Here is an 18,578-nt window from a genome sequence, read left to right as displayed (position 1 = left end):
CGCCACTCTTGTGTTAATCTATGCACGGTCTGAAGCATGTGTGTGGGAATGTATGTGAATGTTTTACTGTTATATCTTATTAGTATTTTAAGTATTCTATCTATTTTATTTATTGAATTTTATTGTTTTATTTATATTTTGATATTGCTAGGGATGATGCAATGATCGGGGACCATTCTTAATTTCGTTGTTCTCATGACAATGACAATAAAGTTTCTGATTCTGATTCTGATTCTGATTTGACAACACAGACATATGGCCAACAGACTCCTGGAAAAGTAACATTTTGTTTCTTCTATGTCATTCCTGCTGACTGTTACTTTATCTGTGCAAAAATTGTGATTCTTAGCGACGACACTAAATGGCCTTGTACAGATCTTCTTGCAATATGTACATATGGCAGTAATCTTTTCATAAAAATTCATTTATAATCTGTGAAAAATGTTGTCATAATGATATCTGGTTACTATAAAGTGAACAGATGCAACTACAATGATTGTTAAATAAATAAATAACCAATATCTCTTGTCTTAGAAGACTGGTTTTCATCTTTTTCAGCACAGATTTTCCTCTAAACTGTTCTATTTTCTTTGTTAAATTTTTACCACTCTTGTGTCTGTGTGGTATAGATGAAGAAGGACCTTAAATATTGGAAACCAGCCAAATGTGTTAATTAGTTAGAATATTACAAAATCTCTTCAGTTGAATGGGATTCATGTTTTCAAAATGTTAATACTATGTATAAAGAAACAGGCAGTAGATTTATTCAACTTAAGATATTCCATAGGTGGCATCCAACACCGCAACAATAGTATAAATGGAACCTGGCCTCTACGGACGAATGTTGGAGATGTGATGGTCAAAATGCTTTGATTTTACATATCTTATGGAGCTGTTCGGCACTTTGGGATTGGTGGGAAAATATAATGGAGGTAATTTTCAGTGTTTTAAAAAGGAGATTTGGTATCTCACCAAAACTGTCCATACTTGGTATAACCACAGAACTTTCTGATGGAGATTTTTCCAGTTATACAAAAAGATGGATTATTTTGGCTCTCACTACGGCCAAACGGGTCCTGCTAAGACATTGGCGGAAAAAGAACCCCCCTCCCTATGAAGAGTGGCTAAAGACAATGGCTAAGTTGGCATCTTACGAAAAAGTGACTTATGGTTTATTAGACAAATTGCATCAATATGATTGTATTTGGTCCCCCTTTACAAGCTGGCTTTCTGTAACTTGAAGACCAGAGGAGTAATGACAGGGTGGTGGTGTGGGTGGTGTGCGAAGAAAGAATAGGATAACTTCTCTTTGTTTGGGTTTTTGTTTTTTTGTTGTTATTGTTGTGTTGTGTTTTTGTTTTTTTTGTTGTTTGTTTGTTTTTTAAACTATTTATTTATGTATTTATCCTTAAGTTCTGTTATTGAAGTTTAAAATGAAATAAATAAAAATTGTTGATGATAAAAAAGAATATTACAAAATCTGCTAACGAATTTGTAACGGTGGACCCAAGAAATACCAGCCGGAGCGACTTTGACAATGCAGAAACCTTTTATTAAACTCGGGGTAACGTGGACACATATACTCCGCGCTCTCTTTCTCTGCTGTCACCTCCGTCTCCGTCTGTCACTGCCAACACATAAAGAGACACAATCACTGTCAGATCCCAGCACACCTGTTCACCCCGCCCCTGCGCCGCCCCGGGAGCTCACTGCGTCACGCCTCCTCTGCAGCTGGCCAAGGACCACACCCACGCCACAGAATTACCACAGTTATTTATTCTGCACACAAACAGAAATGTTAAATGTCAGAGCATTTTTCCTGATGAACAACAGTTTATCCATCTGCGTATCCTCCCACACTGAATCACTGAGAGAAGTCTGACTTTCAACATTTCGGTTTCTGCACATATTTAAGAAATGAGATATAAAAAGTTAATTCCTGACCTTTGGAGATGCTGACAAATGGTGAATTTTAGGCTGAATGTTTCCCTGAAAATAAACAAGTGTTTCCACAAATGACAAAAGAAATAAAAAAATATAAAAGTAATTTTTATATGTCAAATTACTCAACATTCAGTTACAATTTAAATTTCAAACAGTGTATTAAAATAATAACTCTATGACCAAAAACAAAAATTTAAGTTGACCAGTTCGCCAGTGTAAAAATATAAAAAAGACTCCATGTGTTTTCCTCCTTTATAAAAAGGTAACATTTATTATGTTTTGACGGGGTAATTCTGACCCGTTGTAACAGTCCACTTCATGCACATTGACCAGTACGCTTTTCATCATCCTCTACTGAGCAACCTCTGAACCATGAAGAAACTTTCCTTAACTTTAATGAATGATCAGTGGCATTTTTGTTTGAATATTTGGAAATTTAAAAAAGCATCCTGGGGCTCTGAACTGAGCTGTAGATCATGTTTGTTTACCTGCTCAACAATTAAATTACGTGTTACTAGAGAAGATGTTTTCTTACATTGTTTAGAATTTGCCCGAGAACTGAAAACATTTTGGCAAAATTAATTTTCCTGCAAGCAGAAACAGCCAAGGCCTGTTTTTGTGGTCAACTGGATTAGACTGGAGTGGTTATACTGCACCGGTAGGCGTCGCTGTTTCTCTCTGATATAGCTGTACCAAAAGGTATCAGGTCATAAGGAAAAGTCTCCTCTTGAAATTCATAAAATCTTCGTCTTGGGGGTCCTGCTTGTTTGGTGTTTATAAATTTGATGATGGTGATTAAATAGCAAACTATACAATTATACAATTATAAGATTAAAGCAGCTGTTTATATTGCACGCCCCACGTTTTGCTTCCAATTATCGCAGGAAGCTGGCTCAGCAACCAGTCGCACTTCTGATTGGCTGAATCCGAAGTCAATCCCAGGCTTGTCCTGGAGCCTCCTGTTGGCGACCAGTCAGTCAAATGTAACCAAAAGAATAGAGGGACTTAAGGCCTCAACCCCCCTTGCTTGCTTTTAACGAAACTCAAAAACTGCAATGAGACCATGTAATAACCTAGTTATAGTTCCTCGTTAATGTGGTTTAGTATTGAAAGTGGGTTTAATTGGACTTGAGGACTTGTTGGCTCCTTTGTCCGGTTTTTTTACGCTCCGTGCCAGCGCAGCTGTTTGCGCATCTGAGTCGCGCTCAGCTTGTGCAGGGTCAACATGATTTTACAGCATCTGAGCCACTAAACTACCATGGTGATACTGTTTTCTGGCGATGGAGCTGGTGGGGCGAACCTTGGTGAATGCGCAGTGTCCCACTGTGGAATAATCGGAGTCCAGGTGTCACCAGCGGAGAGCCGATGTGTCTGTCTGGAGCAGCCAGCTGGGAGCGCATGAGTTTGGGATGCAACAGAACCCTTAGAGAGACAGTTCTCGGTGTCTTTTACCTGGATTCATCACGGCCTGCCCAGACCCATGGCCTCTGAAGTGGTGTGCGGGCTGGTCTTCTGGTTACTGCAGCTGGTGAGTTTTCCCTCTAATACCCACTTTTTTTTTTTTTTACATCTTTGTTGGCCTTTTGTGTTATTGACAGTGCGCAAAGTAAGAGTGGGTAATTAATATGTATAAATGTTTATACATATTATTATCAATCCCATCTTGTTCTGTCCTTGTACTTTAAATGTGATTTTAAATAATAACTGTACTCTCGTTTGTGTTTTCCCGCCTTCCTACACTGATAAATAAGCTGTGACATTAATTCAAAGCCTCATATATATTAGAGCGCAGTTCCAGTATATTTGTTCAGGACATTAAGAGCAGCTTTCATATTTATTAACAGAGCCGTCAGCGCTGTCCTCCACCTGTCAGCGTTTATTGGAGTTAATGAAGGAAACACAGCCGGCAGCAGTGACTGCAGAGTCACACCAAAGGCATGGTGTCTGTGTTTCAGGTACAAACGTCTGATGGTGAAAATGAACTGGTATGTACTTCTTATTTTTAGTTATTTGTAATTACAGACAGAACAACAAACTTAGAGTTTACTATTTTCCTAGTAATCCCTTTATTCTGAATTAAACATTTATGGCTTTCATTAACTGTGCTATAGCAGCTTTCACAGTATTGGTTGTTAGTTTTCATACTCAGTGGCTATTAATGAATCATCAGTGTTGTTATTGAACTGTTCGGCTTCTGACAGTGTGATTGTTATTCATTATCATTTACATTACAATGACATTGTTTGAGCTGCACGTCTTCAGCTGTTTCACTGCTCTGTGTTGCAGTCAGCTGTGTTTTGGTCTGTTTACTGAATTTGTTACTCTGTTAACAAAAGTCGTTCTGTGAGAAGGAAGAATCTGTTGGTCTCTTATTAGAAGTTAGTGCTTGATTTACTTCTTTCTCGTGCAGATTATAATTTAAAATACTAAATGAAAATCCTCTAGAACCTGTGGATTTCATCTGATGCTACATGCAGCTCCAGTTGCTTCTTGTTTGTTGGTCGCTTTGCCTTCAGCTTTGTCTCCTGTAACTAAAGTGCTTGCTCTGTTGAGCTGAAATCAATTGACTGATCTTGCTATTGAAGAATGACCAATTTCTTTGACTTCAGAAACTTGCTTTTCCAGCTTTGCTAAGAGCAGGCTTTTAATCAATAGGCCTCATTCAGTAATACTATAATGGATCATCTGACAGCACAGACCCCTTTAATTTCTCACAGCAGTTGTGAGTCTATGCATTTTGTCCATTAATTTGTGGGAAGACATTTTAACAGTATGAATTAATAATACAATTCAGAGGATAAAATTAAATGCTTCAAGGTTCAATGCGTTGCACATTGAGCATTTCTTTTTCAAAGTGCAGCTGAGCGTTCACTACAGCTGCACACACGAGTAACTGTCAAAATGGAAGAAATGTAACGTAGAAAGAAGGGAACATGCATTCAGTGGGCACGTTATTAGGTACACCTTGCTAGTAAAGGGTTGGAGTCTTCAGAGCTGCTTTAATCCTTAATTGCACAGATTCAACAAGGTGCTGGAAACATTTCTCAGAGATTTTGGTTAATATTGACATGATCGTGTCACACAGCTGCTGCACGTTTTGTTGGCTGCACATCCATGATGTGAGTCATGCTCATTGGCTGCATTGAGAACTGACTGTGGAGATCATTTGAGAACAGTGAATTAATTTCCATGTTCAAGAAACCAGTTTGAAATTATTCGATTTTGTGGCATGACGTATTATCCTGCTGAAGGCAACATTCTTAAGGTGTGTACACTGTGGTCATGATGGATGGACAGGATCAGCTTCAATTACCTTTTTAGAAAAGTTTATGAAATGATGACATCACACATTCCTTATAGCTGATAGCTGCAGGAAGGAAAAGAAAGGCTCTGTGTGGTATAGTCAATAAATAGACCTAGTAGACACAAGGTTGGTTCCAAAATTAATATGGTTTATCTTCGAAATTTGCTGTCAGGATCTGCGGCTGCATATCGTGTGTGGCAAGACAAGGACCCAAGCGCAGACGGCACAGGAAAACAGATACTTAATTACAAAAGGCGAGCCATTTATTTTGGCTGAACACAAATGTACAAAAAAAGGAGAAACCAACAAGTAACCTAAACTGGGAAAATACAAAATAACCATGAAACCTGGAAGACATAAGGAAAGGTGAGCAGAGACTGGGACAAGGGGCAACTGAGTGATAAGGAAACTGGAAACACACGGGAGCACAGCAGGCACAAATTAAACATGATGAGACAGGGGAAACAAACTGAACAGAATGCACATGAGACAAGGGATCATCAAAATGAAACAGGAAGTGGCACGCAGACTGAGACCCAAACAAGGACATGTAAACTTGTACAGTAGAACAGAAGAAAGACAGACAGAGAGCAAGGGACATGGCTGGGGAGACAGACTGACAAAACAACATGAAGACGAGACTGACTAAACTGGAAGACCCTGAGGAAAGTGCACAGAGATGAAAGAAGGACATAAAAGAAGACCATATAGCAAACAAGACAACCTAAACTAGAAATACCAGCAAATGACTCAACAAACAAGGCAGGATGGTAACAGGTCTCACACCAACAATGACACCGCCACGTTCATATTCACTTAAATCACCTTTCTTCCTCATTCTGATCCTCAGTTTAAACTTAGGCAGATCGCCTTGACCACGTCTCCATGTCTAAACGCAGTGACCCGCTGCAATGTGATTGGTTGATTTGCATTAGCAAAGCAATTGAACAAGTGTACCTAAAACGTGTAGAATCAGCATCACGGATGACACATGCAATGCATGTAATCAAATGCAAAATATCACGATGCTGTGCCGTATAGATTGTCACTTTTGTTGTGTTGTAGTAAAAGAGTTTTTCTGTTGTTTTAACTGGAAGAGGCAGAAGCTGGATTCAACCATGTATGTGCACTTTTGCAGTAACTGTATTAAAACAAGACCAGTTTATTTTTATTCCCTGTCTAAACTTCTTCAGATGGTGGGTCATACAGCAAAGACAAAGGATCAGGAAGACTAGCAGTATGAACATCACAGATCAATACATCAATTAATGGATTTTGGAAGTATATACATATATATAGCAGCTGCATAGTTTTGTAAAAAGTTCTACTTTTAAAAATGAGTCCATTAATTATCACTAGTTGTCCATTATTTACTGTTAAAACACTAAGTGAATTGAAACTAAGAAACTATTTTAAATGTCTTTATTTTACTGCCACACTGAACTGAAGAAAACTGAGTCCAATTCTTTCCTTTGACTCATTTAATTCTAGTAAAAGATGCATGAAACAAAATTGCAATTGCAACTGCAACAATGTCAGGAAGTTTTCTCTGTCTTTTCTCTTTCATCTCCTACAGTAACTTTCCTTTGCTCTCAGGTGGAGGTGGAGGTGGAGGTCCGAGGTCCCGCCTTGGACTGTTTGTCAGCGGAGCCACGTGTTCCTCATCGGTCCATTACCTGCAAATACTTAAGGACCAAGTTGGTCTGTTCCTGGGAAATGTGATTTTGCTTTCTTGTGAGTAAATTCAGTGGCGTTACCATCTTTGCTCCCTGCTTTGTAAGGAAATCCAAGTAAGAATCCTAAGATAACATTAACTCACAAATCTCCAATTTGACACTGGTAACATCGGCTAATCTATTTCTCCTCCTTCACAGAAGCCCATCGCAGCTCAGTGAACTGAAACTCATGTGTGGATCTCTCTGTTGCAAATTCCTTTGCTTAGACCGGTGCACTTGTACAAAATAAACATTGGAAAGTTGCATGTTTTGCATGCCTTAGAAAACTCAGAATTCATCGTCTTCTGTGGTTGTGATAATTAAACTTTATTTTAATGCTTATTTGAAATCAGACACTTCATGCTCCTGTATTTTAAGGGCATCTGGCTCTTGCACTGCTGCATTCAGTGATTTTTTTGTGGCATTTCATTCTAAAAATGATGATATTTTATAATCCCTGAAAATTTTTTAGGTTCTTGCAAAAATGAAATCTGCACTTGTGATCTAAAACTATGCTTAGTGAGGTATTTTACAGCATGCACGCAGATATAACCGCAGGCTGTCCCTTTTAACATCCGAGGACTATCAGGTCTTTACTGTTCTTCAAAACAAAAGCCGGTTCATTGAATGATTTTAGCACCGGCTGTTTTAGTGATGCGGGCCAGATGAACAGATAATGAGGTTTGTGAGTTTGAAGTTTAGTTAGAGTAATGTTTGATGTTTTACTACTATGAGCCAGCAGGAACATTTAAATGAAAGAAACTAGAAAGAGAGCAAATTATTTGCCCATACTGACTTCATTGGCTCACTGTTAAATCCATAATCAAGTTTAAAATCCTTTTAATCACATACAAGGTCTTGAATAATCAGGTCTCACCTTTTCATCCTACCTCATAGCCCTGTATCACTGTGTGGTAAGACTTGACCTAATCGGCCAAAGAATGGCAGGAGACAGATGCTGTCCAGTGTAGCGAGTGATTTAATCACCATCTTTGGTGAAACAATATTTACAAAAATAAATAAGAAACAACTCCATAGTTAACTCAGTTCAAATAAACATAACTGAATTTAAATCAACAGAAATTAAGGTCACATCGACACACCGCTACACTGACCTGGTCCTTTCTCTTCAAACACCTGCATCCTTCTGCTTAAATCGTCCACTTAACCAAACAATCTCACCCCTGGACTATTCCATTATGTAGGTAAAACAAACATTTCCCTACGCAATCCTATACTGTTACTCTTTCCTAGCAATAAAAACTCTAAACATACTCTAAAATCAACTTTATTCAATTACAAAGATTTTCCCCCTTCTTCAGCTGGTCTCTTGCTGTGACCTCAGACTAACCAGGTAACTATAAATACAGGAAGTGAAGCGACATTTTCCCTTTTTTTTATCCTGGAACACAGGTAGGTGAGGTGAGTTCAAACTACACAAATTAACATGTGAAATAAATAACATGTTAACTTAACAAACTTGTCAGAATTGATTTAAACCAAGATGTTACATTACATAGTCTGTGAAAGTGCAAAACATAAACAAACCTGGGATAGTACATGTTTGCCTATTACAGAATACATATGAGATATGGCTAAATCAAAACAAGAATGTTAACTAAGAATATGGACAAATGGTGTTCTCACCCACTTTGTCACACACTGCGTTAGAGCACTTTGAGCTAAGACTGCTGGTTTACTTGTGGTTCATAGGATATTTAAAAGAAGAAGCAGAGCCTGCAGCTCTGGCCCTTCTTCTTTGGAACCAGCCCCCAGTTTGGAGTCAGGAAACAGACACCCACTCTACTTTTAAGATTAGGTTTATGTATATATATATTTTACTCCTGCACAGTTGGCATGGAGCATATAATTCCATTGCACATGTACATTGACAATAAAGGGCTATTCTGTTCTATTCTAAAACTGCCCTTTTTGATCAAGCATATAGTAAGTGCTGGATCAGGTTAGGCTGCTGGGGGATTCCCATGATGCACTGAATGTTTCTTTTTCACTCACCTTTTTTCACCCTCTGTGTGTTTATACACCTCTCTCCATTTAATCATTAGTTAATAATCTCTGTCATTTTTCACAGCATGTCTTTGGTCCTGTCTTCCTCCCCTCCCTGCTTTTCTTCTACCTCATCCATCTCCTGCTGATCCCACTCTTCCCAGAGCCTACAAGCACAACAGTGCAAGGTAAACTCTACAATCCCATTCTGTTTGAAGCTGTGCACTTTCATTGGTTTTGTGCATTTCCTTGCAGATATTGACTGTTTCCCAAAAGCCTCCAGTTTGAACTGCATTGTTCTCTGTAAAACAAACCACCCCTTCTGCAGGAGAGCTGAGTTTCCTTGAGATTAACGTGGATTTGGAACATCTGTCTTTAGAAGATTTTTGTTTACTCCACTCATCTTCTGCTAGAAGCCTACAAGCTAAAACATAAACCTGATAAATCCCCCAGAATATAAAATATTTATGTGAACTTATGTAAGAAGGCTGAAAGACTCCCCTAAGGAACCGATTCAGTCAGTACTGATTTAAGAATGCAGCACGTACTGTTAGTATGCTTGTTGGTCTTATGAGAGCAACAGCTTAGATTTTGTTCACCTCCACTGATACTACAGTTACGACATCTGAAAGTAAAAAAAACAAGTTGTCTCTGAGCGCATGAATGCTCGGGTGCTGCTCTGCAGCTTTTTAAAGCAAAACACACCGAATGAATTATTCATGTCAAACATTTGTGTTAAATTAACATCACAGATTTAATGGAGCGCTGCAACAGACTGCGGCCTGTCCAGAGTCTTTTGCCCTGTTGTAGCTGAGATAAGGTTCATCCTTTCCCCTCGCCCTGGGATCCTGAATTAGACGAGTAGTAAAGCTAATGAATGGATTTAACTGCTGCAGAAAAAATGAGAAAGAAAGACAAAAAGATAAAAATGAAACAAACCATCACAACAAAGCAGGGGATTTATGTCGATTGCCTTCTAAATCTATCCCGAATAATTTTAAAAGAGTAGCATTTGTGAGTTTTATTCATAAAATACTTACAATGTGTTGTAAGTCTAATATCTACAGTAAGATTGAAAAAGAAATACTTTAGAGGAATGTTTTGCTGACTGCAGCGAATGACAAAGTATTCAGCTGGTTGTAAGAAAATGAATTATCAGTGTTTAAGTTCAATGAGGTGATGAGAGTCTGTAACCATAATTATAAAAAAGTATCCAAAAAAACAAAAACAGTTTTTACAATATGGTCATGTATCCATTATTGATAGAATATTAATGTATTCATTATAAATATTCTGTTCATCATTATACCTGATGTATGACTCTTGAAGTCAGCAGCTATCAGCTTCATGAGCGTTCAGCTTTACTAGAAGTCTCTTTAAGTATTGATGAGACTGTAAGTGGTCCACTTTCTCCTCTCTTTCTCTTCCTCCTTTACTTTGTTAATGCTATTTCAGCTGGAGACGAGCAGAGACGAATCTCGGACTGGACGTCGCTCCCTCAGACAAAATAGGTTTATGTATTATTAAACACTACATGTGGTCTCCTGCAGAAGCCTGTATTATTAGAGGTCTGGGAGGTGTGCTGTTTAGTGTTTTGTGGTGGATGAAGTGCATAAAAGCGAGGCTTAAATCCCACATTCATCACCCGTAAGGAGAACAGTCACCTCAGTCACTCCTCATAAACCGCAGAGGTCCACCGTGATTCATATTTCTTCAGAGGATGAATGGATTCTAAATAGCTGTCAAAAAATGATAGTTAAGCTCTTTTCTAAACCAAAACAGCAGAAAGGTTAAAGGTCACCTCCACCTTCAAATTGGATGGATTAATGAATAGCAAAGACGCACACAGATTGTTGTATTATGGCCTGGAAAGAGCAACTTTCTCACTTTCCCTTTCAGCAAGGTAATAGTTAGCTGTTATCAAAAATGGTCCTTTTTTCTCTCTTGTCTATGTGTTATGGTTTGACCGGGTTAGCTTTGGAGCCTGTATGGAGTGAAACCAGCTGCAATGTCCCACGCCGAGCCTCAGTACCAGTGTGGATCTAGAACTGGCTAAATTCATGCCATTCTGGGAAATCGGCACACATCATTTATACTTCAGCATTTATTAAGGCCATTGTGTTGTGGTGTTGCACACATTTGATACAATTAGCTCTCAGCGACCTGAGGCCAGGATATTACCCCACTGTAGTAAAACTGTTGTGATTAAATTTAATGAGATGGAGATGTTGCCCAGTGAAGAACCAAACTGTGCAGATAAGTAAAACTATTTGTTAAAACATTACAGTAAGACATTGCTGTTGTTTATTAATCAAAGAACCAGAGCCGGATCCCGCTTCATTCACCTTCCCTTGAGGATGAAAATTTTCATTTTCATAATTAGTGGGAAACCTGCTGCTGAGAATTTTGACCATAACAGCTCCTGAAATTATCCCAAATACCTGTAGGTGCACCATAAAGTGGCCATGTGTTGAACAGCTGTGGCAGCTCCCCTGCCCGATCTCTTCCATCCTCCCAGGATCAGTCATCCACTGACAGCTGTATTCTTCACAGTCAACGCCTTCATGTCCATGGCCTCCAACAGCCAAGTCCTTAACTGTGAACACCAACAGACACTGAAGCTGAAGAACAGAATCAGGTTCAGAAACTTAGACGATAAGTTAAAGACTTGGAGGTCTTGTGGTCCACCAGAATGTTTATTTGACCTGTCAGTGAAAATTTGCTTTGCTCAATAGAAATGTTACCAGCTCTTGGCCAGGATATGTATTGTGATCCACTGAAAATCGTCTTTAGGTGCTGTCCCAGTCACCCTCACTTTCTTTAATAATTACAATGGCAGAAAGAACTTGTAGGAATCCGTAAGCTGAATGATGTTGAAGTCACTGTAGCTCCTCTTCTGTTTGAGGCCACACAGGGTGTTTACTGCTGTCCTTCTTCCTGCTTCACAACACCTATCAGATTACTTCCACATCCACAGCTTTGTGGCCACGAACTTTAACTGTGAGCATGTTGTAGCCCTGATTATACTTTCTGTGTCTGTGAATCTGCTAGAGTCCATGTGATGTTAATTTTATCATCAGACACAGGGAGTGTGAGGATTTGTTAGGACATCTGCGTGCCTGCCTGTTTCATTGTGACCACCCTGAGTCATCCACTGAGAATTTACATCATGCACCAAAGACACATTTACACCAGCCCAGCAGACATGCCCTCTTGGGGCCCATGTGAGGTACACCCATACAGTCCAGACAACCTCCAAAAAATGTATGCCTTCTCCCAAGCTCGAACCAGGAATCTTTGTCTTAGTAATCAAACATGTAAACAAAACTACAAACTTAGTCATACTGAGAAAATGGAATATGTCCTTGCACATTTTGACTTCTCTTGCAGTGTATCAATAAAATCCAATTTAGTTTAGAATCAGTCGTCTTATTCCAGGCTCATATTTCAGACGATGTAATAAAACATTTTCTATGATTTCATCTTCTCTGTAATAGTTCACTGTACGGTGTGCCAACAAATATACCCATGCGTGCCCACAGCAGGTACGTGTGGGTGAATCGTGGAGTGGTTCTCTTCTGGCAAAGCAAACACACACCTATCCCATGTGAGCCCCAGGTGGGTGTGCTTGGGCAGGGATGGGCCCCATATCAGTTTTTGAGCCAATCAGATGTGGGCAGTGCTATTTGTTTAACCAGCTGCTGTTTGTTTTTTAAAGACTATGACACAATTATTATTATTGAAGGTCAATTTTGTTGCCAAATAATATCTGTTTCTGTACAGCTCTCTAATGGGAGAAATTAATAACAACTCTGCATATATATAAGATAAACAATAATGATACTGTGGGCCGTTATATTTTGACAACACGTTCAACGTTTGGCAACCTCAGTGATCTTCATGAGTCACAGTTCTCTGGTTGCTTCTAAATGACCTCTCCCCCAATGATCAAGTACGGATTTTATGTAACCCAGATTTTGCTTTCCAGTTTTGGTGAATCAGATGCTTTTGGCTGGTGAAATGAAGGTTTTTGAATATGAAAGCTTAGACATGTGCACATCGTCTAAAGTGCAAAAACACATTTAGATAGATGTTTACTTAAATTTTCAGTTAAACATAATAAAGTGGCTGGTATGTACAATGCTTATAACTGTATTTTACTGCCTTTATTGATCATAAGTCAGGTATACAGGAGTCAAAAGAGGTTTTGTAAGACTTTTCACTCAGACTGCTCCTTCACTTTAGTCAGGGCTGACCTTTGCAAGCTGTTTACAAATACCAAAGATTTATATGTGGGCATATTTGCTGTGGTCTGTATTCATGGTTTTTCACTGATTCTGCATGACTGAACCACAGAATGGCCAGTGTGTTGTGTTTGTTTTAAACTGTGTAATTACACATAGAGCCCAGCATGAAGTGTGCAACACTTTAGTGACTAAACTCATATAAAAAAGGTTGGATGATTTTTTTAAGAAGTTTTTTTTTAAGGTTTTAATGAAAAACAAAGGTTTGTAGACCACAAATGGACTAATGTGATGTGTTTATTAAATGTCAGGTGAATTTTTAACAGACCTCACAAAATCGGAACAATGTCTTCTTTTATTTGTTTACTTTTTAAACTAGATGGAAGAGGAGAAATGGGGCTAATTGTGCCACCTCGTTAGAAACAAAGGATGCAATTTTGAAGGAGTAAACATGTTTTTCAGAGTTTAGTTAAAAACAGAAAACAACACTGCCTCTCTTGTGGCCTTTATAGTGGAATATAATTTAACTCCCTTGCTATCAGCAATATGTTTAAAGCCTCAGTTTATTAGAGAGGGTGTTGCTGCTCATACAAGCTGAATACATAAACAAACTGGTTGCAATAATTACTGCCGTGATTTCTGTTCTCATACAGTTTCAGTCTTCTTGAACAAACATCAGACAATTTGTGTGTTTACCCACATTTTCTCTCCAAAAGTCAGAGATAATGAGGGACCTGTGAGCATCAACCACAGGACAGGACCTTCATTTACGGGCCAAAGTAACTCTAACAAGTCCCTCGATTCCTCAGAAAAAACTGTTTCCTATTAGACTTCATTGTTATTAGTCTCATCCCAATTTCAATCATTTGGTTGTGATACTACCCTCCAAGATTGCTCCAAATCACAGTTTTGGCATTTATTTCTATTTTGTGGAACCAGGCGTCTGCTTTCTATCAACATGTCGGTCCTCTTTTCTTTTTCTTTTTTCTCCTCCAGACTGAGTGAGTGCATATGCAGGAAATGGCATCCCAGAGATCTTCATGTTTGTTGTCTATTTGGCCATCTGTTGCGGTCTGGTCCAGAAGAGGGCGCCATTTATTTTTTGTTTGTGTGTTTGTTTGGGGTTTTTCCATCTTTAAATGCAGCCCCCCTTTTTCAGAGGCTCAAAACTTTACAATATGGTGATATATCCATTATTGACAGGATATATGTCAATATAACTTTAAATATAAGTTTTTAATACTTGGAAATCATTTCTAGTAAAAGACTAACTGAAATCTAAAAATCTTGGAAACATCACCAAATGCTGTGTTTATTCCCCTGAGATCTGAGCTCTGCTCGGCCTGGAGCCAAGATGTCTCTCGACTGTAAAGTTGGAAAATGATTCTCCTGTGTTGGTTTGATGTTCAGAAACAGTTTTTGTCAACCATGGAAATAATTCTGTCATCCACATTTTCGTTTGAGGTCTTTCAGGCCTTTAAGTGTTTGGACAAGACATCCTGTCCATCCTTGTCCTGAGTTGGACAAGACATTTATTCTTTTCAGGGATGAACCAGAGTGTTGATTCGGTCCCTCCTAATGTTCTTTGCTGCCTCTGTTAGGTTTATCTTGTTTTGCTCAGACTAGTGATGGCTTTCCTTATGCATAGATTTAAAGTAACACTAAAGTTAATATACGTCAGTTACTTTTCAGTAGCTCCATTAACTTATAATAACAATAATGCAGTTTTCCAGACCGATTGTGTAACACTGCAGAGCCCTTGGCGTTGGCCCCATCATTTGTGAGCTGTGAGTCAGGAGCGAGGCTGTTTACAGCCATGTAGCTGAAACTGCCTTGATCAAGCTCTGTGTTCTCTCGCATGTAAACTCCACACAGAAATGGCCCCAGACTGGATTCAAACCCAGAAAGCAGCATTGTTTGAATAGTTACTTTAAAATGAACTTAACGGCTCTTTTACATACAGACAACTTTAATGCGATTAAGTTGATGTGTTATTCCTTCAAATTTACACATTACTAACCCTACATCTCATCTGTTTCTTTGGGTGTGTTGTAGCCTTGAATGATAGAAACTGGCATATAAAAAGGCAGTCTGTTTCCATTTTGTCTTAAATCAATTTAATCTAAAATTTGGAAATAACTGTTTTATTATATTTTTTTACTTGTGCTATTCCTGCTGTCCAAACATTTTCCAGGCTATTGTTTATGTTTATTCTTCATTAGTCACTCATCCCCAGCAGAGCTGCAGCATTTTTTTTTTTAACATTTCCCATCTCTTCAGGCCTGGAGCGTCACATACATCAGTTGGCTAATGTTCATCTTACTCATCTGGTCCTGCCTGCTGTGCCTGAAGCTAGACCGGAGACCGGCTGCCTTGTGGCCTATGGCAGCACACTGATAGTTCTGGACTACATTCGGAGTTTGGACATGAACATGAACACGTTCATCTAATTTTTGGGAGCTAAAATTCATAGCCAAATACTTTGAAACTTTCCAACTAAATATCAAAGCAGTCACTAAACCTGATATTTAGCTTGGCAACCTGCAATCTGAAAACACAGCGTGGTTTAAATACGTGCAAGGCTATTTAATAAAATAAGACTGTAGTTATCCATTGTGCTCCTGAAGATGGTCAAGTTTTAGTGTTTTGACATGTGTTGGAATAACTCTGAGGCTTTCATGTTTCCAGTTTCTCAATTATGTCTCACAAACCTGAAACTGCCTGAAAATGGTTCTTTTTCTTTTGGTTCACCTAGATTTCTGCTTCCCCCCAAATGGTTTATATGTGTTTATTAATTTTAGGAATATAGATGCAACTGTATTTTACACCTTTGTTAAACTGTTTTATGTTTATTTGATGGCCAGATAAATGCAATACATGTACACAAGTATGGATAATTAGTTAAGCAATAATTTGACAAACTCAATTCTCATTTCCTACGTATAAAGAATATCTCCTCATATTATTCTGACCATCAGCATTTTGCTTCCACAGAGTTAAAGTAAACTATGTCTCATCTCTTTTTAAACATATTTATTGTGCGTAGGTCCTTTGCATGAGGGCCTTCTGGTTACTGCTGAGACAGACGCTTACAGAGAGACAGAAGAAAAACAAAAGGAGACAGCACTGGTCTCTCAGACGTTCATGTGAAGCCAGGCTGGACCACATACAGCCCGCTTTGATCTTGGGTGTGCCAGACCAGTGAAACTTCTCTTTCTGTCCATGTAAAGAAGTTTAACTACACATTTAATCTCTGAGGTATCTTTAAATGAGAAAAAAAGTGCATATTCAACAGTACGTCTCAGTTTTTCTACATGATAAAGAAAACGAGTAAATTAGAGAATTCTGTAGACACAGCTCTTTGGGTTTAAATTGTAAGAAATTAATGTGCAAAACAATAGAAAGATTCTGCTAGCTCACTGTCCAGACTGTCCTGTAATTATAAAACAGAAATCTTCTGTTTGTTTGTTTTAATAATGTGGATCTACTTAATCTACTTAAAAACAAAACAAAGCAATTTTTACAGAACAAAAAAATGTCATCTGATGTCTTTATTAGAAGAAAAAACTATAAAAGTCCAAAATGTATTTTCCAAAGCTGCCCAGTGGACCAGATTGTCATCTATGGTGTGCTGATTGTGGTCCCCGGGCCTTATATTTGTCACCCCTGATGTAGAGGATCAGAAGAAGGAGCAGGGTAAGCCCTGTGCTCTTTTTTTAAAACTTACAATAAGATATAAACTGTTCAATATGGGTTACAGGCAAAGTTAATAAACTAATTATGTTAAAGACAATGAAAGATATGGACAAATATTATATTACATGCAGGTATCAGAACTAGAACATAATGGGGCTGAAAGATTTACTCCATCTATTTATTTTATTTGTGTCTGATCATAACAGGACAGGCTGTGCTTTCCAAAACAAAAAGAAAAAGGGGATGAAAAAGAGATAAAAAGTAAATGAGTAAAAACGAATCCACTGAGATCTTCTACGTGATGATGTTCCTGTTTTGTGTGGTACCAGGTACCAAAAATACCGGACAATGATCAGACTTTCTTTGTTTTTTTGGATTTAGCATATGCACCAAAAACCCAGCAGACCTTGAATGTGACACAACTCATCCCATTTTTGTCACACCCTGTTAACTGCCTCTTTTGATCGTCTGTTCTCATCGGTGATTGCGTGCTGTATTGTTCAGCTGTGTGTCATAACATCCTCACTTCACAGTCTGTGGCATGGGCCTTTTAACTTTATTATTGTTTTTGTGGATTCCCCGTTGTTCTGCTGCCACTTGCCCAGCTCAACTTCCTGTTGCTTCTCACTGTGAGCTGTTGCCGTCTTTCCTCTATCATCTGTTTCATTCACGGTAAATTGATTCATGGGTTCTATTTAATCGTTGGGTATCTGCTCGCTTTCTGTGCCATGCACCATCCCAGTTCATCTCTGAATTTCAGCGTCTTCCTCCTTTACCTCCCACTCTGACTTGTTCCTGATGCTTTGTTTTTGGTGGTGCTTTACATTAAGAATTTAACTAACCTTGCTTCTAAAGTTCAGGTATTCTGCATGGCAAGTTCGTTTTGTCTTTCTTTTTGTTTTGCCCGTAGCCAAATTCTTACCCTCTTTTAATCCTTTTTCAAATAAAATCTCTCTACTTCTGACAGACAACCTCTTTCTCATGCATGTTTGGAATCTGCAAGAATTTCTTCAACCAGTGGCTTTCTGATGATCCACACCCTGATCTGTCCACTGAACCCCAGAAAATTACCCCCTTCCTGAAAAAGCTCCCTTCCCCCAAAACCACTGGAGTCCTGCAGCCAGTTTGTGTGGATCTTGACAAATCTCCATGGATCTATTCTAGTTTCTCTCCTCACTGTGTATAATGACTTCTGTGTAACTATACTGGCCTGAGAAGCATCAAAGGGAAAAAAAATTCCACTCAAATAAGTAAGTGTGACCACAAAATGGCAAAATGTTCGCCTTGACATGCAGCCAGTGCGTGCAGCCAAGCCTGAACTTTGACATGGCTCCATTATTGCCTGAGAACACATTAAAGTTTTAATGTCTTAATGCGATTATTTATCTGCTGCTCAAAGATCAGACACCATGAAATCAACACAGATTGTTTTAAGGAATGCAGCAGAAACGATTACAGCTTTTTGTTCAAAATGTTGGGTGAAACGCTGCTCTGCTGATGATTCCCACTCTGCATTGGAGTCATTGATACTACATATGAACGTGTGTAGCATTTATGTACTTATGAGGACAGAATACCTGTAGGAAATTTACTGAAAATATACATTAAACACAGTACGAAAAAGTTAAAAAGCCTGCCAAATGTTAGAAAGTTACTCAGAATTATATT

The 18,578-nt window shown here is 38.6% G+C and overlaps 1 protein-coding gene across 2 annotated transcripts; it reads left to right on the top strand.

The window, feature by feature from the left end:
- Positions 1-2,937: 2,937 nt before the first annotated feature.
- On the top strand, positions 2,938-15,570 carry LOC308383849 (uncharacterized protein). 2 transcript variants are annotated; one of them, XM_080862007.1, is made up of 5 exons: positions 2,938-3,472; positions 3,789-3,929; positions 6,825-6,982; positions 9,056-9,158; positions 15,495-15,570. In XM_080862007.1, the coding sequence occupies exons 2-5, from the start codon at positions 3,913-3,915 to the stop codon at positions 15,523-15,525; spliced, it is 309 nt and encodes a 102-aa protein (XP_080718133.1). In that variant the 5' UTR covers positions 2,938-3,472; positions 3,789-3,912; the 3' UTR covers positions 15,526-15,570. The 2 variants fall into 2 exon arrangements, 1 of the variants encoding a protein (XP_080718133.1); XR_013969232.1 differs by lacking the exon at positions 15,495-15,570 and having other exon boundaries at positions 6,845-9,148.
- Positions 15,571-18,578: the final 3,008 nt, after the last annotated feature.

The sequence above is a fragment of the Rhamphochromis sp. 'chilingali' genome (genome assembly GCF_963969265.1).
Source record: "Rhamphochromis sp. 'chilingali' genome assembly, chromosome: 16".
NCBI classification, from domain to species: domain Eukaryota; kingdom Metazoa; phylum Chordata; class Actinopteri; order Cichliformes; family Cichlidae; genus Rhamphochromis; species Rhamphochromis sp. 'chilingali'.
Note: the sequence above shows the minus strand (reverse complement) of the source record. Positions and strands in the feature narration are given on the sequence as shown.